Source organism: Phragmites australis, chromosome 5 (genome assembly GCF_958298935.1).
Source record: "Phragmites australis chromosome 5, lpPhrAust1.1, whole genome shotgun sequence".
In the NCBI taxonomy this organism is placed as follows: domain Eukaryota; kingdom Viridiplantae; phylum Streptophyta; class Magnoliopsida; order Poales; family Poaceae; genus Phragmites; species Phragmites australis.
Window position 1 is genome coordinate 40,920,599 of NC_084925.1, and position 21,745 is coordinate 40,942,343.

A 21,745-nucleotide genomic window follows, 5' to 3' on the forward strand; every position below is an offset into this window, starting at 1 on the left:
AACACCCCCGGCCAGCGGCTGAGCTTGCCGCAAGGCCGCGGCGAGGTCACGCGCCCGAACTCCCCCGGCTGATTTGCGCGTCAGCCCATCCAACCCCTACTGCTCGTGCGCGTGGCGTGGCCTGGCCCGGCCCAGCCGAAGCGCCACTTCAGGTCGTTCTCGCCCAGGCCCAGTGTTAAAAGGGCCGGCTCTCCTCACCGAGTCACCTGCCGCGCCTAGGGTTTTAGGGTTTTCTTCTCCGCTCCCCGGCCCCCATTCGCAAGCCCCTCCCCCACGCAGCTAGCGACGGTCTCCATGGCGAAAAGGGGGACGAAGAGCAAGCAGGCGCCTGCCTCGGCGAAGAAGGGGAACATGGCGGCGCCCCCGAAGGCCGCGAAGAGGGCGCCAAAGAAGCAGAAGCTTCTCGAGTCCTCCGACGACGACTCCGAGCCGGAGCAGCAGCTCCAGGAGGAGTCCGACCTTGACGTCCCCTCTGATTCCAACGCTGAGGAGCTATCTGGCTCCGACGCCGAGGCCGACGAGCACTCGGGCTCGGACGCCGAAGCCGATGGAGGCTCGAGCAGCGGCGACGAGGTGGAAGAGGACGAGGATGATGATGAGAGCGATGGTGACCCCCTCGCTGACGACTTCCTCGCTAGCAGTGACGATGGAAGCGGTAACACCCATATCACTTCACGACTTGATATGCATTGAACTGAATTAGCTTCAGCAGTTTCAATTTTTCCCATCAAGCAATTCTATTGCAGAATTCATCTGAGCAGTGAGCTGAGTTTGTAGACGTAACTTGTATACAAATGTTATGCTGGAATTTGTACCTTGCTAATCACCACTGATTGCATTGTTCTGGGTTTGTAGAGTTAGGAGACGACTCTGGACATGAGTCTGATGACCTCGAAGCGAAGTCACGGGCAATCGATGAACGGAAGGATAAGGAGGAGGAAGAGGCAGAGGAGGAACTTCAAACCAACATTAAATCAGAGTCTGATGAGTTCCGATTGCCCACAAAGGAGGTTGCTATTTTGCCTTTTGTTCCATGATTTCTCCATTCAGTGTTAATTTCCTCGAGGACTTATATCATTCTTTGAACTAACTTCAGGAGCTGGAGGAAGAGGCACATGGACCACCTAACCTCCCTAATCTCAAAAGGAGGATATCGGAAAGTGCGCCCATCTAATACCTATTGTATTTACCCAGTTTCATGACTTTCTTAGAAAGAGAAATAGAACTTCTATGGTTTTTGGGACAGTATTATTTTTTGAGGGGAGGGACAGCATTAACGAACTACTATAACAATGTGTTTCTTGTTGCCTGTGCAAACTCTAAGGGCATGTTAATTGTATTAAATGTGGGAAAGTTCATATAACAAAAGCAGATTTAGAAATCATGTCAACTTTCTACTATTTATGTACCACCCTCCCACCATTAGATTGGTAAAATTCATGACGTATCGTACTGTTGTGCTATGCACATTGAGCTGATACTTTGCATGCTTCATGGACAACAATCTTTTGACCTTTCTGACTTTTTTATTTATTTATTTATACTGTTTTTCTTCTCTAGTTGTTCGAGTGCTCTCAAACTTTAGCAAGCTGAGACAGAAAGATGTCCCACGAAAAGATTATGTCAATCAGCTCAAGACTGACATCATGTCATACTATGGATACAATGATTTTCTCATCGAATCATTAATTGAGGTGAGCTGCCCATTTTATGCAGCAATAGTTAGATATCTTTGGTGCTTTATGTCTTCCAGACATGTTATATAGTTATCCAACTGCTTGATATAGTTGCAGCAAATTTTCTGTTTGGCATGCTTATTCAGAAAGTGGTCGCAATCTAGCTTCTGTTCTAGTTGACATCATTCCTGCTATAACTGTGCAGATGTTCCCAGCTGTCGAGCTTGTTGAGTTACTGGAAGCGTTTGAGAAAAGACCTCCTGAGTGTCTGCGGACAAATACACTGAAGGTATACTACTTGTAGTCAATCTGAATGTGTAGAGTGGTACCAGTACCACACAGTTCTTAACTTTCTGCTGTTGTCAATTTGCTTCATATCTACTTCAGACTCAGCTCTGCTTGATAAATTTGCCTTGTTTATCTAAGTTATTGGCGATGTTTGCACTTTGCAGACCCGGAGGAGGGATCTTGCTGCTGCTCTTATACCAAGAGGGTTTAATCTGGATCCAATAGGCAAGTGGTCAAAGGTATACTTTATTTAATGTTTCCTCGTACATAGTAATAAGAGCAGCTTTCCCGCTGTTGAAGCCACAGAAAACTTACAACTTTCCTGCTGTTGAAAATGGCAGGTAGGATTAGTTGTCTATGATTCCACCATTTCAGCTGGTGCTACTACTGAATATATGGCTGGACATTACATGGTAGCCTCTCTCTCTCGCTTTTCATTATGTTGAGATATTTTCTTTATATTTCTGTCCATTATTGTTCTTGTGACTAATAATATGGTTTCACAGAAACAAGGTGCAAGTTCTTTCTTACCAGTCATGGCTCTTGCTCCTCACGAGAAGGAGCGAATTGTTGATATGGCGTAAGATGTTTTATTTTTTTCCCTTGGCAAGAGTTCATTTCTCTTATGACATAAAAAATTAACATACTGAGGTTTTTTATATATGTAACTGTAAGCCTTGTCATGCCACAATCCTAAGAAATTATGTGCTTTCTTGTAATCTTCAATTGAGTTGTTTGATTAAGAACTGGTGCTATAAGTTATGACCTCATATCCAAAATCGAGAATCAATTGTTTTCTTCTTTACAGAGCTGCCCCAGGTGGCAAGACTACTTACATTGGTGCTCTTATGAAGAATACCGGTTAGTTCATTGTACCTGACTTGAGTACTATGTGCTCACTCCAATAGAGTAATTTGGCTCTCTGGTTTTGATGTGCACCAGCAATAAATGAAATAAAGTACTGGTTTCTTCCTGTCATATGCAGGAATCATCTATGCAAATGAGTTCAATGAGAAAAGGTTGCATGGACTGTTGGGCAACATACATCGCATGGGTGTGACAAATACCATAGTTTGTAACTATGACGGTAAAGAGGTAAGAAGATGATACATCTACCATCACTGGGTGCTTAAAGCCTTCCGAATGGTATTTGATAAGCCAAGATACTGCAATCCACTATTTTTGTGCAATAACTTAATGACATAATTTGCTGGACTTGTCAAGTATGCTGTAACCAAGAGAAATCATTTTTTTCTTCTAGAAAACTAATACTGAAAGTGAAACACTGTTGTTTATACAGGGCAACATAACTAATATTTCTTTGTCACTTTTTATAAAAAAAAAATATGATTTCGTAGTGCTAGTAGTTTTGTGGCGTTTCAGTTAGGCATATCATGTTATCAGTGACAATACTATTCCATGACATGCCCATTTTATTTCAGCTACCTAAAGTTCTTGGGATGAATTCGGTTGACAGAGTATTGCTGGATGCTCCCTGCACGGGCACTGGGGTTAGTATCATCTAATTCATATAAGCTGATTGATGTAATATGTTTCTCTTGGTTATCTCGCTTGAACAAGTGACTCTTTTGTACAGACCATTTGGAAGGATGCACAAATAAAAACATCAAAGGACATTGAAGACATCAGGAATTGTGCTTTCGTTCAAAAGGTTCATTTCTTTTACTCTTTATAAAGTCTTTTTTGAATTGAGCCTGCCTATAATGTGACAAAGTGTTGCCTATCTTATCAAACCTCGACCTAGTAACCACGTACAAAAAAGGAAAGATAATCCTTGTCGAGGGTTAATCCCCGACAATGTGTTCGGGGTATACCGGTCGGCGGTAGCCTGATCAATGTTTCCTATGAGTGTGCGTGTGATGATAAACTCAAGAACACAAGGGGTTATTTGGGTTCAAGCCTCCCATGGGATAACAATCCTATGTTCTGTGTGTTTTTTTTATGATAGGGATCAACTTGGTTCAGAAAGAGTTCCGTTCTTTACAAACCTGGTCCTCCCTGCTTTATATAGTAGGACGAGTCACTACATCACTACGTCGGCTACGACTTAGCTCGCCGAAAGGAGGTGTTTGGGGAAGGAAAACACTTGAGTGTGTAGCATTAAATGAATTTAGATTGGTTAAGCGAATACCTGCCCCACGACGGTTTCCTTCGGCGATCAGGGGACTGGTCGCCCAAACCCTACCAGACGTGTGTGCCGGACTTAGCTTTTGATAATATATACTGTTAGGGGGCCTTTGTTGGTGTGGGCCCACAGAACTGGGGATCCCTCTATTCTCTACATCGACAGTAGCCCCTAAGCTCACCTTGGGAATGTGGGAGACTGAGTGGTTTTGCCACGTGGTCATGGTTTGGTCGTACCACTTGGGTCCTAGGTGACCATAAGTTTCAGCCCAGGGGGTGGCTGTTGACGCCGCCCCAGCCGCCCCCTCAAGTGGTTGGCTCAACAAACCGCTTCCTGGGGGGAGGTTAAATGTCCAGAGAAAGAGAAAACAAGATGTAAGCGGGAGAGAATCGTGGAAGAGAAACATTAACTGCCACCAGACCCGAGAGAATTTTGGTTCCCCATGCGTGACCCTTCGAATTTCGAAACGGGTGGACTCTGTGGCAGTTGGGATATCGTGCTGGCCCTACAAATTGGAAAGCCAAAGGTTCCCCACGACCTTTCTCCAATCTCTCCCAGCCTCCATGCCTTCGCTCCTAGAGCCCCTTGTTTCTGTCGGTGTTCGTGCTTCTGTTGCCCCCTTCGTTGTATTCTAATGATGCCGCGCACGGGCAAAGAGCCAGCTTTCCCAAGTATCGTGATGTTCGTTTCCTTCTTGGCCGGCCTCGTTCCTTCCTTTTTCGAGTTCTTAACCATTGTTATTTTCTTCTACGATATCTGTCACCTCCATCTCAACCTCAATCCTATCATGTTGAGCATCTTTGCTCATATGTGCGAGAATTTCATTAGGGTCGAGCTGTGCCTCAACCTCTTCAGGTTCTTCTACACGGCTAGGTTACATATCAGGTCGGCCATCGGGAGCTGTGGATTTCGCCTTCGCAGCGGCGTCGCGGGCTCCTACCTCGAGATGGGCCTTAAGTCTTTGTGGTCGGGCTAGAGAGGAATGGTTCTATCTTGCGACAGAAGATTCCTTGGGCTACATTTGCATTCCGAGCCGACTGACGCAGACCACCGAGCACTGGGGGAGCGCTCCTACGGCAACTTCAGAGTTGTTGGTTCTCGCGGCATTAAGCAGCTTGCGGATGTCGGGCTATCGTGGTCGGATGTTGTCCGCGACTACATCAAACGGTTGTGCCCTTTGCGGAGGAGAGCACGTTCGGCATACAAGTACACCAGGAGCGATGACGTCACCCGAGAGAGCTTCGCAGGTAATATCGAGTCACATCCTGAGCGTTTTTTGTTTTAGTTGTGCGGCATCTTAAATTCACGGGTTAAATTCCTAATGTTGGCTTCCCCGAGAAAGGGTGGCCCTTCGCGTGATGCTCCTCCGTTGTGATCTCCCTTCGTCAGAGAGGGTTCAGATCATACCGGTACGTTTAGCATTTTCTCGAAATTTTTATCTCCAAGCTTTCTACCGGGTGAGGGTTTCATGGTCTACGTCACTGTAGGGTCTCCCTGAGGTCGGCGTCCTGTGTCCGGTGATTGATAAGGTCATGGGGGTCGTCCAGGAAATCAACTCCGGTGCTTGCCCGACCCCTCCGTCACCTAGTACCACTTTGGTCGGTAATCAACCTGGTCGTGATGACGATCAATCTACCTGGAGCCGGATATCGACCACGAGTGGAGGTCCTGCACGCGGTGTCGATCAACAGAGGGTTGATCAACCTTGCCCCAACCAATCTTGCTCTAACTAGGTGCGTACCGACCAAGTTCACACCGATCAGACCCGTCCTGGCCAGAGTCGCTCCGACCAAGCCCGTACCGACCACGTACGCCCCAACCAGAGTCGCTTCGACCAAGCCGGGGGCGACAAGAATGCTATTGCCAAGGCTCTGTGTTAATGGGGAAGAGAGCGGTGGAGGGCTATGCTTTTGCGGAAGCGTCCAAACACACCCGTGGGACATCGGTCACAGGCAGTTTCACAAGGACAAGGCTCGTGCTCTTATTTATCTTTTCTTTCTTGACTTCGTAATCTGTTGCTGCTTCAAGTCCTCAATTCCCCCACAGACCCCAGTTGCAACTTCGGCGCCTCAGCAAGATGCTCCAGCCCCCTAGCCTCTAGTAGCTCCGACGCTGGGAGCACTGGTCGTGACTTCCGTGCCTGCGGAGCCAGTTGTTGAGCCCACTCCAGCCTTCGACCTGCTTTACCTCTACCAGGAAGTATTTGCGGGCTTGCGGTGACCCTTTCTGCTGATACATCATCTTCATGGACTACTCGATTCTGAAGGTAGTTCAAGATCCGATCCATCCAGGTCGTACTCGAATCAAGCAGGGCAACCACATGATGGCCACCCGAGGTTGACGGCACCGAAAGAGGTGTTGCCTCCAAAGGTGTTGCATTTGGTGCTTCGTTTTCAAGCGGAGCATCCTTCACACGCGACCTCTGGGGTAGCAGTGGATGATTGTGTGAGTCTTTCTTCGAAGACTCCGACCGGGATAGTTTCGCGAGAAGTAGCTTGACGGGCCAACTCAACGGTTAGGAAGTTGTCGTTGCGAGGGACATGCTTCACCTCGAAACCGGTAAAGTGTCGCTCTACTCTTCTCACTTCCGCAAGGTATGCTGCCATTGTTGATTCAGAGCATTGAAATTCCTTTTACACTTGGTTTACAATCATTAGCGAGTCCCTTATCGTTAACAGACTTTTTATCCCAAGTGTGGAAGCTGCTCCTATTCCGAATAAGATGCTCTCGTAATCTGCAATATTGTTAGTGGCCGGAAAACATAATTGAACTACGTACTTGAGGATGTCGCCGGTTGGTGAGGTCAAGACCACTCCAGCTCCCACTACCTTTAACGTGAACGATCCTTTGAAGTGTATGGTTCAATACTCGTTTGTCTCTTGTCGATGTTCCCATTTGGGCTCAAAGGACGACCACTCAACTACAAATCGGTTAGCGTCTAAGACTTGATAGCCGTTCGGGGAACGGATTGAATATCGAACTCTCTGAGCTCTATTGTCCACTTTGCAGTTCTTCCTGCAACATTCCTATTGTGGAGTATTTCTCTAATGGGAAGCGAGGAGATTACCTTGAATTTATGGGCCTGGAAGTAGCGTATGTGTTTGCGAGAGGCCATCGGTATGGCTTATAGCAGCTTCTGACCTTGTGAGTATTGAGCTTTTGCGTCGTGTAGTACCTCACTGACATAGTGTATTGATCTTGGTTGTACATGAGAAGTGGTCTCTTTTCTTCAGGAGTTTGAAGAGCGGCAGTCCCTTCTCTCCCAGCCTCAAGATGAACCTGCTCAAAGCCATCACACATCCTGCTAGCTTTTGGACTTCCTTTAACCTGGTTGGGGATTTTATCTGATCGGTGGCTCTAATCTTGTCAGGGTTTGCCTCTATTCCTCTACCGGATACGAGGAACCCGAGCAACTTCCATGATGGGAGTCTAAACGTGCACTTCTTTAGGTTTAATTTCATGCGGTACTTCCGAAGGTTGTCGAACGTTTCCTAGAGGTCCCTGATCAGGTCGTCCTTGGTTCTACTTTTCACGACCACATCATCAACGTACGCCTCTACATTTCTACGGTCGGAGAACAAGTTGAATGCAACGTTGTTAAGTGGCATCGACACTTTTCAGACCAAAAAACATTTTTACGTAACAAAAGACCCCAAAGGATGTTACAAAAGCAATCTTCTCCTCATCTACCCTACACATGCTAATCTAATGGTACCTTGAGCGGGTATCTAAGAAGCTTAGTAGATCGATACTGACCGTTGAGTCAACAAGCTGGTCGATCCAGGGCAGAGGGAAGAGATCCTTCGGACATTACTTGTTGAGGTTGTTGAAGTTGACGCGTATCCTCCACGTACTATTATGTTTCCGGACCATGACTGGGTTAGCCAGCCATTCTGGATACTATACCTCACGGATGAAGACTGCCTCTAGGAGCTTGTCAACCTCCTCTCGAAGTGCTTCTGGTTGGCGAAGAACTGACGTGCCTTCTGCTTTACTGTTTGACGTCCGTTCGTAAAGATAATTTGTGCTCAATCACGTCCCTAGGGACTCCAGGCATATTAGACGGACTCTATGAAAAGACGTTCACATTCGTCCGAAGGAAAGTGATGAGCGCGAGTTCCTATTTAGGGTCTACGCCAGCCTATATCTGGACCGTACTGAATGGATCGACGTCATTTAGGCAAATTGCCTTGAGCCGATCATCTGTGCTGGCAACGTGGACTTTCACCGGGCGACCACTAGGCCCAGTGTCCTCGGGCTGTGATCTAGGAGTTAGCTCGACCATGTCAAGGCGCTTGTAGTAGTTTACGTTTGTCTTCGCATTGCCAATAATAGTGATAGCCCCCGTTGGACCAGAGATCTTGATTGCTTGTTATGTGTAGTGGGCAACGACTATGAACTGGGCCATCACGAGTCACCCCAGGATCACGTTATAAGCGGTCTCGAAGTCTGCCACATCGAATAGAACTCTTTCGGTCCTGAAGTTATTTAGAGAGCAGAAGGTGACGGGCAACTCGATTTGCCCTAACAGTTTAGTTGAGGAGCTAGGGGTAATTCCTAAGAAAGGAGGAGCCGGCCTCAATGCACTCGGAATCTGCAGGGCGTCTAGCGTGTCGGCGAAGAGGAGGTTGATGGAGCTCCCTTCATTTACTAGTACACGACTCAGTCAGATGTTCTGTGCCATGGGTTCGACCACAATGGGGTAGCGACCAGGGCGCTAGAACCCTAGCGTCGACTGGTTGGGGTCAGCCTTGTCCTCACTATCGATGTCGCGCCTAAGTTTGCGCTCCCCAAGCTCCTTGTCGATGATGCCCCGCATGACCTTGCACTCGGTCAGGTTGTGGGCGTCAGTTCGATGGATAGGGCAGTAGCCTCTGTCCTCCCATCCTTTTTCTCAAAATGCCAGCGTGGTTGGTCGGTCTGCTCGGTCGCCATGACCTCAGGTGGTCCTGCTTTACGCTTTTCTTTTTTTCCTTCCGGCTGACCCGTTTGGAAGAGGCGGGTCGGTCGAAGGTCGGCAACGGCTTCGTGCCGCTCGGGCCCTCTCGGACCTCAACGGCCTGCGCGCACTTGTCTGCGAGCTTGAAGAGCTCGGTGGTGCTCCGTACTTGCTTGGTGGATAGCTTTTCGACCATCTTCTGGTCTCTGACCCCCTTCGGAAGACGATGACCACAGATTCACCCGTGATCTTTGGAATGGTATTCTGGCATTTGGTGAAACGTCGGATGAAGTCTCGCAGCGACTCGTCCTGTAGCTACCTGATTTGGTACAGGTCATCCTTGACCTTTGGTCGGGCATAGGTCCCTTGGAAGCTGGCGACAAACTTGTCGCACAAGTCCTCCCATGAGTGAACCGACCTATGGTGGAGGTTCATAAGTCAGGACCGGGCTGAGCCGGTCAACGTGGTTGGGAAATAGTTCGCCATGACCTTCCCATTGCCACCCACGACCTGCACCATGGTGGTGTAGATTTGTAGGAATTTCTCCAGTTTAGAAGAGCCGTCATACTTTTCGGCTAGGACCAACAGGAATTTGTCCAACCAGCGCACCTCTCCCAGTCGGGTCAATAATGCGTTGCACCCTGTCCCGTAACGGGGAGCCACTGGTAGATGGGCGGCCACACGTGCTCGGAGAGAGAGACGACGGTCATGAGGTCCTGGAGCGAGCGATAGGGCTGCTTGCCCTTGTCTTTGTTAGTCGCTGAATTCTTACTCTTGGTAGTAGCTGAATTCTTACTCTCATCGAGAGAGGATGACACTAGGAGTTGGGGCAATTTTTCTTTATTTCTCACACAAATGCCATACCAACCTGAGGGGTTGGGGATACATATTTATAGGCCCATGGCCAGCCAAGCATATGCCAAGATGCTAGTCTAAGATGCTAGTCTAAGATGCTGTCCTAGATGCTGTCCTCTAGTCTAAGATGCTAGTCTAAGATGCTAGTCTAAGATGCTGTCCTAGATGCTGTCCTCTAGTCTAAGATGCTGTTCTAGATGCTGTCCTAGTATCCTAGATGCTGTCCTAAAGCATATGGGCAGCAAGACCACCATGTGGCAGCCCCACAAAGACCATGCAGCAGCCCCACAAAGATCATGTGCTGTACAAGGACTTATCCCATCATTCTCCCCCTAAGTCTTGTGCGTCGTCTTGTGGGAAGATTGAACCATCCCGGTCCTGGAGCAGAGCTCAAGGAACTTGAGCCTCCCAAGAGGCTTGGTGAGCAGGTCCGCAAGCTGATCCTTGGTGTTGATGTAGCTCGTCTTGATGCTCCCTTCCTCCAAACAGCCTCGGATGAAGTGGTACCTCACCCGGATGTGCTTGCTCCGTTCATGGAAAACGGGGTTCTTTGCTAGGGCTAGAGCGGACTTGCTGTCCACCCTGAGCTCCACCGCTCTAGTGTCTCTGCCGAGGAGATCACCAAGCAGTCGAGCGAGCCAGAGCGCCTGAGTCGAAGCGGTGGAGGTCGCTATGTACTCGGCCTCGCAGCTGGACAGGGCCACCACCTGCTGCTTGACCGACTGCCAGCTAACGAGGCACTTGCCGAGGAAGAAGAGGATCCCGCTCGTGCTCTTGCTGGTGTCGATGTCGCCGGCGTGGTCGCTGTCGCTGTACCCGACGAAGTGTGCCGCCCCAGGGCACCTAGGGTAGTAGAGGCCGTGGTCGAGAGTCCCCGCAACGTAGCGGATGATCCTCTTCACAGCCTGCTGGTGCTCCGTCGTCGGTCGCTGCATGAACCGACTAACGTAGCCGACGGAGAATGCCAAGTCCGGCCGTGTGTGGGCGAGGTAGCGAAGGCTCCCCACAAGACGCCGGTACTGCGTAGCGTCCACCTCCTCCGTCGTGCTGTCGCGGCTCAGCTTCAGCCTCTCCTCCATCGGAGTGAGAGCTGGGTTGCAGTCGGTGAGCCCAGCTAGCTCAACGACGCGCTTGGCGTAGGCGGTCTGTCGAAGCGTGATCCCGGAGTCATCCTGGTGCACCTCGATCCCCAGGTAGAAGGAGAGAGGTCCCAGGTCACTCATCTGGAAGGTGGCCTTCATCTCTTCCTTGAATGCCGCCACCTCCGCATCCTTGGTGCCGGTGATCACCAAGTCGTCGACGTAGACACCCACCAGCAGAGCAGTTCCTCCACTGCCCCGTCGGTAGATGGCCGCCTCGTGCGGGCTTTGCTCGAAGCCCATCCCTTTTAGCGTGGAATCCAACTTGGCATTCCACGCCCTCGGTGCCTGCCGCAAGCCATAGAGGGCCTTGCGCAGGCGGAGCACCTTGCCCTCCTTGCCGGGGATCGTAAATCCCGGCGGCTGGTGCACGTAGACCTCCTTCAAGTCGCCGTTAAGGAACGCCGACTTGACGTCCATGTGATGAACACGCCAGTCCTCCTGGGCAGCTAGCGCAAGGAGGAGTCGCACGGACTCCATCCGTGCCACGGGAGCGAAGGCGTCGTCGAAGTCGACCCCCTCCTGCTGCACGAAACCTCGTGCCACCAAGCGAGCCTTGTGCTTGACGATGGCGCCGGCTTCATCCCTCTTCAGCTTGAACACCCACTTAAGGGTGATCGCTCGGTGACCACGAGGGAGGTCAGCAAGCTCCCAGGTGCGGTTCTTCTCAACCGCATCCATCTCCAACTGCATCGCGGCGCGCCATGCCGCGTGTCTCTCGGCCTCTGCAAACGACCGAGGCTCGCCGTCGTCACACGCAAGGTGCAACTGCGCCTCCAGATCGTGAGGCACCAGTCCCGGCACCGGCTGGTCGCCGAGAAGGTTCTCCATCGTACGGTACCGCAACGGCTCGCCGTCGTGGTACGCGTCGATGCGCTCCTCGTCGTGAGAGAGCGGAGTAGCGAGCTCAACCGGGCTGTGCTCGACACGAGCTGGTGTTGGAGTAGACGTGCCCGGAGAGGTGCCTGTCGGTGCTGGAGTGCGTGGCGTTGCCGGCTGTGGTGGAGCCGGCGAAGAACTCATCGCAGCCGAGGTCCTGGCTGGAGAACGTGGTGCTGTCGAAGTAGCAGGCGCCGGGGTCGGTGGAGGCTCGGGGACTGGGGTAGACACGCTCGTCGAAGAAGAGCTGCCTACTCTCCCAGCTCCCTCGAAGTGGACGTACTCGACAGTGAAGTCGTCGTACGTCGGAGCCGATCTGTCGTCCATCGCCTTGTCCCACGCCCATCCTCGCCCTTCGTTGAACACAACGTCGCGCGCCGTGTGCACACGCTGTGTCTTCGGGTCGAGGATGCGGTAGGCCTTTGAGCCCTCCGCGTAGCCGATGAACACTCCCGGAGTGCTCCTGTCGTCGAGCTTGCTGATGTGGCCAAGCTCCTTGGCGAACGCGAGGCAGCCGAAGACCCGCAAGTGGGAGACCGCCGGCTTGCGCCCATGCCAAGCCTCGTACGGCGTCCTGCCGTCGAGCGCCTTGGTAGGCGAGCGGTTGAGGATGTAGACGGCCGTCACCACCGCCTCTCCCCAGAAGACAGCCGGCATCCCCCTCTGCTTGAGGAGGGCCCGAGCCATCCCCACAACCGTCTGGTTGCGCCGCTCGACGACGCCGTTCTGCTGCGGGCTGTACGGCGCGGAGTAGTGGCGCTGAATGCCCTTATCAGCGCAGTACGACGCGAATTCAGCCGCCGTGAATTCGCCGCCGTTGTCGGTGCGCAGCACGCGCAGCTTGCGGCCGCACTCTGCCTCCGCAGCAGCCTGCGCGCGCCTGATGGCGTCCGCAGCCTCTCCCTTGCTGCCGAGGACCATCACCCACATGTAGCGGGAGAGGTCGTCGACGAGCAGCAGGAAGTAGCGTCGTCCTCCCGGTGTGGCCGGTGTCACCGGGCCGCACAAGTCCCCGTGCACAAGCTCGAGCCTCTCCTTGGCTCGGAAGCTCGCCCGCTGGGGAAAGGGGAGTCGCCTCTGCTTCGTCAACACGCAGACGTCGCAGAGCTGCTCCACATGGTCGAGGCACGGCAGGCCTCGCACCATTTCTGCGGCACTGAGCCGCTTCAGGGCCTCGAAGTGAAGGTGCCCGAAGCGCTCGTGCCACTGCCACGCCTCGTCGTCCCGACGAGCGGCGAGACAGAGGGGTTGTGCCACCTGCACGTTAAGGACGTAGAGTCGATTTGTGCCTCTGGTTACCTTGGCAAGAAGGCGACGACGGCGATCCCAAATCCTCATGACTCCATCCTCAACAACCACGCGCGAACCGTTCTCATCCAGCTGTCCCAAGCTGATGATAGAGTTCCTCAACGCGGGAATGTAGTAGACTCCGGTGAGCAGCCTGTGCTCACCAGACACGGCGGTGAAGATGACGGAACCGACGCCCTTGATCTCCACGCCAGAGGCATCCCCAAATTTGACGGAGCCTCGGACGCTAGAGTCAAGCTCGGTGAAGAACTCCCGTCGACCGGTCATGTGATGGGTGGCGCCGGTGTCGAGGCACCACCCGTCAGTCTTGTCGTTGCCGGAGCCGTCGTCGAGGAGGGCGTGTGCTTTTGGCTCGTCAAGGTAGAGGAGAGCCGCTGCGGCCGGTGCCGCTGGAGGTAGCTCTATGCTCGCATGAGCCATGAACAGAGCCGGCTCCTCCTCCTCCGCCTGTGCGACGTGGGCCTGGCCGCGTCGTGGCTGACGACAGTCCTTGGCCCAATGGCCAAGCCGGCCGCAGTTGCGGCAGGTGTCGTCTCGTGCCGGCTTGTGCTTGCCGGCGGCGCCGCCCTGGGCGCCTCCGCGGGCATCACCCTCGGCACGTCCTCGCGCCCCGGCCTGGGCGTCTCTGCGCGGCTTGCCACGCTTGCGGCCGCCTGTCGTGGAAGAAGGCTCCCCCTTCCTCCGGTCACCCTGGCAGGCATCCCACTGCTCCCGAGTGAGAAGGAGCTTCTCGCCAGTGGTGATGGGCCCCGAGAGAGATTGTGGCTCATCGCTGTCGACGACCTTGAGGCGACCTATCGCCTCCTCGATCGTCATCGTGGAGAGATCCAGCAGAGACTCGATCGAGCGAGCCATCTGCTTGTACTTCTCGGGGACGCAACGGAAGAGCTTTTCGACAGCTCTCTCCTCGCCGTAGGTGTCATCGCCGAACTGCACCATCTTCTGCAACAGAGTGTTGAGACGGAGAGCAAAGTCATCAACGTCCTCACCTGGCTTGAAGGCCAGGTTCTCCCACTCCTTGCGAAGTGCCTGCAGTGTGGACTTGCGGGCGCGGTCGCTGCCGATGCGTGCCGCAGCGATGGCGTCCCAAGCCTCCTTGGCAGTCCGTTTATTGGTAAGCGAGAACTGCATCTCGGACGGGACTGCTGCGATGAGGGCATCCAGCGCCCGTCGATCCTGGTCGTAGTCGACGTCGCCGTACCGGACTGCCTCTCACATGTGCCGCACCTGGAGCTTTACCCTCATCACCGCAGCCCACTCGACGTAGTTGGTCTTAGTGAGGGTAGGCCACCCACCGCCGGGGCCGACGTCCCTGACAACAGCCTGGAACCCGTGGTGACCACGGTACCGATCCGGGGAGAGAGAGCCATGCCGCCTGTAAAGGCCGCGCTCTCCATCGACCCGTCCGCCACCGTTGCCGAGCGCGCCTCCTCCAGGAGCGCCGTCGGCGTGCGCGCCTCCTCCAGGAGCGTCGCTGACGCGTCCGCGCCTGTCTGGGCTGCTGCCCCGCTCGTGGGCGTGCGCCGCTGCCCACTGTGCCGCCCGCTCTCGCGCTGCCTCTGCCTCCGGCAGCTCGAGGTCCGCGTCGGCGCTGTCGTCAGCAGAAATGGAGCTGCCGGTGCTGCCGCGCAGAGCCTCGACCTCCGCTGCCGCCGCACGTGCTGCAACTGCCGCCGCCGCTGCTTCTGCCTCCGCTCTGGCTGCTGCTAGCTTTGCCGCTGCCAGCCTCGACGCCCTTGCCGCCGCCGCAGCGGTCTCTGCCGCCGCTCGCTCGCGTTCCTCTGCCGCGGCAAGTTCGGCCTCCTGCCGACGCCGCGTGCTCGAGGCGATCGAGCGCTGAGACTGCCCTGCGGACATGACGCGCTACCGGGGGAGGGCTGCTGCGTGGGGAGAGGGCTGCTTCAGACGAGCTACTGTTGCTCTGCGCAGAGGGAGAGGGGTGAGCAGGAGCAACCGGGGCTGCTGCTGCTCTTAGCTGGGGCTGCTGCGAGGCTGAGGGGGGAGATGAGCAGGAGATGCTCAGGCTACAGGATAAACAGGCTCTGATACCACTTGTTAGTCGCTGAATTCTTACTCTTGGTAGTAGCTGAATTCTTACTCTCATCGAGAGAGGATGACACTAGGAGTTGGGGCAATTTTTCTTTATTTCTCATACAAATGCCATACCAACCTGAGGGGTTGGGGATACATATTTATAGGCCCATGGCCAGCCAAGCATATACCAAGATGCTAGTCTAAGATGCTAGTCTAAGATGCTGTCCTCTAGTCTAAGATGCTAGTCTAAGATACTGTCCTAGATGCTGTCCTCTAGTCTAAGATGCTGTCCTAGATGCTGTCCTAGTGTCCTAGATGCTGTCCTAAAGCATATGGGCAGCAAGACCACCATGTGGCAGCCCCACAAAGATCATGTGCTGTACAAGGACTTATCCCATCAGTCTTGTCCTCGTCGGGAGTAGTCCTCCGGCCCTCTGGCCCTAGATCACGCTGTGCAGGCCAGGTTGGTGAAGAGTCACGCAAGTCAGGGGTTTGGCTATCTCAACGCGACGGGGTTCTCCTAGTACCTCCGTTACAGTGGGGGCACGGGATTTGTCATGCCACGGGGCTTGCTGTGATTCCTGGCGACCACGGTCGTCATCAGTCCTGGAAATGGGTGCGGTCTTTGCTGTTGTGATTTGGTGTTGTGCAGTTTCTGCCAGGAGAGCGAGGTCGCGCAGCCATGACCCCACCGGCGAACCCTCTGGTATTGCCACAGGCGGGTGACTTAGAAGCATCTGTGCGGTCTGCATGTTTTGTGCGGGCGTCATGGCCTCAAAGTCAAGTTGCTGACCGTGAAGCGGTGAAATATCGCGAGGGAGGGAGCCCCTGACATTTGACGCGAAGGCCTAGGCGATGATGCCCTCAAGGATTGCTCCCTTGGTAGGTGCTCCTCTGGGTGGCGCTGTAGTTGCTAGGGTTGTACCAGAGCGTCTCCTTGTTCTGGAATGGGTGGGTTTCTTTCTGGGAGTATAGCCTAGGGGTTACCACCGGTCCCTAGGGGACTAGAACCTCTGTTGTTCCCCGCTGCATGGGCTGCCATGCAAACTTCTTGTTTGGTTTTGGAGTCCTCGGACTCTGTTTCGATATCCCAATCTTAGAGCAAATTGGGCTCATCCGGGTCATATCTCATGACGAACACTTTGCGGCATCTGGGGTCTTCGGAACGGGACTCAGCGTTCATCGTGGATCCGGCCATGGGTAACCTAATCAGGTTATCGACACTTAACAAAACGCGAAAACACATCCCTTACCCAGCGCGCCAACTGTCGAGGGTTAATCCCTGATAATTTGTTCGGGGTATACCGGTCGACGGGAGCGTGATCAACGTTTCCTACGAGTGTGTGATGATGAACTCAAGAACACAAGAGGTTATATAGGTTCAGGCTTTCCATGGGATAACAGTCCTACGTCATGTATATTTTCTTATGATGAGGATAAACTTGGTTTAAAAGGAGTTTTGTTCTTTACAAATATGGTCCTCCCTCCTTTATATAGTAGGAGAGACGCATATACAAATAGTATATGCCAGAACTATGGTAGTCTCATTCCTGCCGAAAACCCCTACTACGAGGCCATCATTACGGAGAGTGGTCATGCTCGGTCTGACTGGTCGTCTTGTGCGTCCTGTCCCATTAGTCGCACGTTGTCATGCCCACTTGTGAGATCGTCGCACCCGCTTGCAGGGCCGTCCCGTAGCATTAATTGCTACGGGACGGGCCATTGCACCATTGCGCCGGCCACGACTTCGCTCGTCGAAAGGAGATGCCTGGTAAAGAAAAACACTTGAGTGGGTAACATTAAATGAGATTAAATTGGTTAGGTGAATACATGCCCCATGACTAGTAAGGGTTGGTTGTGGGGTTTCTTTCCACGATTAAGGGATTGGTCACGCAAGCCCTACCATATGTGCGTGTCAGAGTCAGTTTTTGATAATATCTACTGCCAGCGAGCCTTTGCTGGTGTGAGCTAACAGAATAGGGGACCTCTTATTCTTTACATCGACAATCCTCCTACTTGGTGCCAAATTCATATATTTGTGGTAGCCCTTGCTTGCATATATTATAGTTTCTGTGGCCCTCTATTCTTTACATCGACAATCCTCCTACTTGATGCCGAATTCATATATTTGTGGTAGCCCCTGCTTGCATATATTATAGTTTGGGCCATAAACCTTTGTGGTTGTCATTTTGGGAAATCTATAGGCTTGCGTATATTATAGTTTGTGCCTTAAACCTTTGTGGTTGTCACTTTGGGAAGTCTATAGAAACTGGTACTGTTAGAATCAGTAAGATCCTTGATTGCCCTTGCGTATTACTGTACTACTTAGTAATAGATTGACTTGTTTTGCAGCAATTGCTGCTAGCTGCTATTGATTTGGTTGATGCCAACTCCAAAACCGGTGGTTACGTTGTTTACTCAACTTGTTCAATAATGATCCCAGAGGTAATGTAGATATCTCCTGTTTGGTCAATGCTGATTCCACTTGAGTTCCTGAATCTCTCTACTCTTGCAGAACGAGGCAGTAATTGACTACGCCCTTAAAAAGAGAAACGTGAAGCTTGTGCCATGTGGACTAGATTTTGGGCGTCCTGGGTATGGTAATTTTATCTTTACCCAAATGAAGATTGTTTGTCTGTTTTCTTATGTTATTCTGTTTATCCTTCAGATTCATCCGGTACCAGGAGCATCGGTTTCATACTTCTTTAGACAAAACAAGAAGGTTTTATCCTCATGTCAACAACATGGATGGATTTTTCGTTGCTAAGGTACTTACCATTTGACTATTTTCCAGGACCATGTCATAGTGATTTTTGAAGCATAAGCTTGCATGTTGACTTCTTCAATTCACTTCTTGTCCATAGATTGTAAATCTAGTGACAAGCATTGGAACATTCTGGGTGAATATCTTTTCCTTTTGGCGTATTTGTGTTGGCCAATAATTCAGCTAGACATGTGCTTATTGGATTGCCTTATGATGCATCGAGTCTCAATCCCTCACTTGGGCCATAATTGCTACCAGCGCTCCTAAATAATTGCCGTCCTAGAACACGTGCAGACAGCTTTTAGAACTTTGACCGCTGTTATTAATCAAAATATTTAGATTTGTCACATGAGGATTTCATTCATATAATCATCACAAAAAATACTTTTATAACATTGCAATTTTTAATTTCCGTCTGTATATATTTAGGGATATAATGGTCAAATGTTTGCTTAGGAAACTCTCCTAAACAAGAAGTAAATAGGACTGGAGGTAGTATTTTATGAGCACAATGCAAACACAATGTGGCTTGCATCACTAGTATTTGTTGATTTGCCATGCTTGATCTGGCCATATTCTGATGGGGGTATGCCTTTCTATACAGCTGAAAAAGTTGAGCAATACAATCCCTGAGACGTCTGAGCCATCTAAAGTGTCTGAAGGAGCAGCTGAGAAGGCTGATCATACCAGTGATGGTGAAGATGTGAAAACTATTCCTGATGAACCACCCGTTCAGATGAAAAATCATAAAGAGTTTAAGAAGACTGATGAACGATCAAGTATCACCAATGAGACTGGAGACAATAAACGTGTACCTGATAGGCCAGCAAAGCAGGTCAAGAACGATAAGGGTACGAAGAAAACTGATGGCCGTAAAAGCACTGAAACAAATGGAGATGGGGAAGAAGTGCACCGTGGACAAACTGAGCAGACAAGCCACAAAAAGAAGTCTGCTTCTGATAGAACTAAAAAAATTGGCCCTAAGAGCTCCTCAGGTATCAAAGAAAAGAAACCAGTTAGTGACAAGAAGCGGAAAAAGAAGTGGCAATTCAAGTTGAGGCGAGACTGGTAAGATACACTTAATACTTTTACTTCCTATATGTATTTGCTCCCATTGCTGTTCTCATATGAGGTTCGTTTTTACCAACAGGGAGACTGAAAAGAAATCCGACAAGAGAAGGAAGGTATGAAAGAGTACTTCAGACACCGACAAGTTTCATATGAGGTGCAATTCAAGGAAGTCATACACCGAATTTTCGGTCATCGAGAAGTTGTGTATTTTTTGTCTTGATTTAACGTATGCCTAGATATCTTAATTAATATCAGTAATGAATGGCATTAAGCATGTAAAACCGTAAGCAATTTTTCATGATGAGTTCTATGGAAGCCGAGTGACTTAATTCTGTTGCTTCAGTAGGTCGCATAGCTGAAATTTCGTGGTGCGATCATTGTTCCTGTGCGCCTTACTCAGGACTTGCCTTGGATATCCTTGTGGTGGGCAGCGTTTGTTTGGAGTACGGGTTTCGTTCCGTTCTCTGTTTTCTTTCTAGCTGAGAACGAACAGGCATTGTGCCTTGAACAGTTGCACATCGCCCTGCATTTGGACGTTGGACAGGCCCTGCCCCACTTGTAACAACCCTGGACAACAGGGCTTGCAGCAGTAGCTAGTCTATCACTACCAGTAGTCCCTACAAGAGCAAGCACCACTCCTGAAGCAATGGAACCGGTTCCTGTCCCGGACGACGATCTCCCTCCCAGCAATCTCCGAGATGAGCTTCAACGCGGCGTGGCAGTCGCTGCAAACCCGTAGGTTCTTCATCACCCGGAGTGTCGTCCCCGGCGGCGTGGTCATCAGGCCAAACGCCACGGCCAGCTTCTCGCTGTGCCGTGCCAGGACGCGCTCCTTCTCATTGTCGTCCACATCCAGGAGAACGACCGACGTGTCCGGCACGTACCCTCGCCGCCGCGCCTCGCTCAGCAACTTATCCAACGTTTCGCAGATGTCCGTCGCACGTGGGTGCGAGCAGTCACCGGCGGTGAACTCGAGGACCGTGCCGCCCACAGATATCGTGCTCCAGCCTTTCGTCTTCTTGACCCCGCGGTGCTTCATGGCGCGCCGCACGCGAGCCACGTCCTCCCAGCGGCCGGCGTCCGCGTAGATGTTGGAGAGCACGACGTAGTACCCGTCGTTTCCCGGGTCCAGCACAGTGAGGTGCCGGATCGCCTCCTCGCCCATCTCGACGTTCTTGTGCAGCCTCGCTCCTCCAAGAAGTGCACCCCACACGACGCTGTTGGGCTCGACGGGCATGGCATTGATGAACTCGAGCGCTTCGTCGAGGCGGCCGGAGCGGCTGAGGAGATCGACCACGCAGCCGTAGTGCTCGATCCCCGGAGTGATGTCGTGGTCCTTCTCCATGCTTTCAAAGAACGCGAGGCCTTCGTCCACCAACCCCATGTGGCTGCACGCGTGCAGCAGTCCGACGAACGTCACGCCGTTCGGCAACACGCCCTGCCGACTCATCGCCGCGAAGAGCTCCAGCGCGTTCTCTCCTTCGCCGTGCATGGCGTGCCCGCAGATCATGGCCGACCAGGAGACCACTGTCCGGCGGTCCATCGCGTCGAACACCGCCCTCGCCACGTCGACGCACCCGCACTTCACGTACATGTCGATGGCCGTGTTACCGACTTGCACATTGTGGCAGTAAGCTTGCTGTTTGGCGTAGATGTGCACCTGACGGCCTAGGTCCAGATCGCCAACGTCGGCACACGCGGCGAGCGTGGCGACGACGGTCACCTCGTTAGGCGACACCCCGGCGTTCTCCATGTCTCTGAAGATGCGCAGGGCGTCAGCTGGCCTGCCGGACTGCGCGAACCCGGCGATAAGCGCTGTCCAGGAGCGGACGTTGGGCTCGGGTATTTCGTCGAACAGCTCGAGCGCCTCAGCGACGTGGCCGCGGGAGGCGAGCGCGGTGAGGAGGATGTTGTAGGACGCGGCGTCCTTGGCCGGCATGGTGTCGAACAGGAGGCGGGCGAGCCGGAGGTGGCCCCCGGGAGACGAGGCGTAGAGGTGGAGGAGGGCATTGGGGAGGAGGGTGGAGTGCGTGGAGGCGGAGAGGAGCGCGAGCTTGGTTGAGGCCCCGTGGACGGCGCGGCCGGCGCGGAGGTGGCGCAGGCGCGAGCAAGCGCGGGCCGCGGCCGCGGCCGAGGCCGGTGTGGCAGAGCAGGTGGAGAGGCCGGACTTGGCGAGCGCAGCGTGCAGCTGCGCGAGCGCGGAGGAGTGGGCGCGCGGCGGCGGCGTCCCGGCGCGCACCGAGAGCATTTTGCGTTCTTGCTCACTTGTGCAGCATATCGGGGTTATCACTGTTACTTTGAAAAATACTGGGGTCTTATCTGAAAAATACCGGATAGCGATTAATAATTAGAATAAATTTAGTAAAACTACATGTATTTTTATAAAATTATTCCAAAACTACAGATTTAAATAATAGTTTTATAAACTACAAATTTAATGTCAATTTTATCGTAAAACTACATATTTAAGCAATAAGTTCATAAAACTACAAATTTAATATTGATTTTATCATAAAACTACAGATTATAAGGAGTTGTTCCTAGCACTGTTACCATGACGACTGGGCTCCACTTGCAGTCTCATAGCAGCTGCTAGCTCATGAAACGGATCGTTCGAGAGTTCATGTGACTGCAAGTGAGACTCAT

At 52.2% G+C, this 21,745-nt stretch overlaps 2 protein-coding genes across 2 annotated transcripts; one reads left to right on the top strand and one right to left on the bottom strand.

The window, feature by feature from the left end:
• Positions 1-197: 197 nt before the first annotated feature.
• Positions 198-19,428, top strand: LOC133919700 (26S rRNA (cytosine-C(5))-methyltransferase NOP2B-like). The gene is made up of 17 exons (XM_062364183.1): positions 198-655; positions 856-1,010; positions 1,097-1,160; positions 1,561-1,694; positions 1,882-1,965; positions 2,129-2,203; positions 2,306-2,377; positions 2,471-2,544; positions 2,773-2,825; positions 2,950-3,059; positions 3,407-3,475; positions 3,562-3,636; positions 17,617-17,709; positions 17,780-17,859; positions 17,933-18,032; positions 18,633-19,096; positions 19,179-19,428. The coding sequence occupies exons 1-17, from the start codon at positions 295-297 to the stop codon at positions 19,216-19,218; spliced, it is 2,103 nt and encodes a 700-aa protein (XP_062220167.1). The 5' UTR covers positions 198-294; the 3' UTR covers positions 19,219-19,428.
• Positions 19,429-19,532: 104 nt separating this feature from the next.
• On the bottom strand, positions 19,533-21,379 carry LOC133919701 (pentatricopeptide repeat-containing protein At5g66520-like). The gene has a single exon (XM_062364184.1). It carries the CDS (start codon positions 21,345-21,347, stop codon positions 19,704-19,706), a length of 1,644 nt encoding a protein of 547 aa, XP_062220168.1. The 5' UTR covers positions 21,348-21,379; the 3' UTR covers positions 19,533-19,703.
• Positions 21,380-21,745: the final 366 nt, after the last annotated feature.

Coding starts and splice junctions, on each gene's coding strand:
- LOC133919701 (XM_062364184.1), bottom strand. CDS start 21,347: ATGCTCTCGGTGCGCGCCGGGACGCCGCCGCCGCGCGCCCACTCCTCC.
- LOC133919700 (XM_062364183.1), top strand. CDS start 295: ATGGCGAAAAGGGGGACGAAGAGCAAGCAGGCGCCTGCCTCGGCGAAG. Junction 1,966..2,128: donor TGCGGACAAATACACTGAAG/GTATACTACTTG, acceptor TGCACTTTGCAG/ACCCGGAGGAGGGATCTTGC. Junction 19,097..19,178: donor TTCAAGTTGAGGCGAGACTG/GTAAGATACACT, acceptor TTTTACCAACAG/GGAGACTGAAAAGAAATCCG.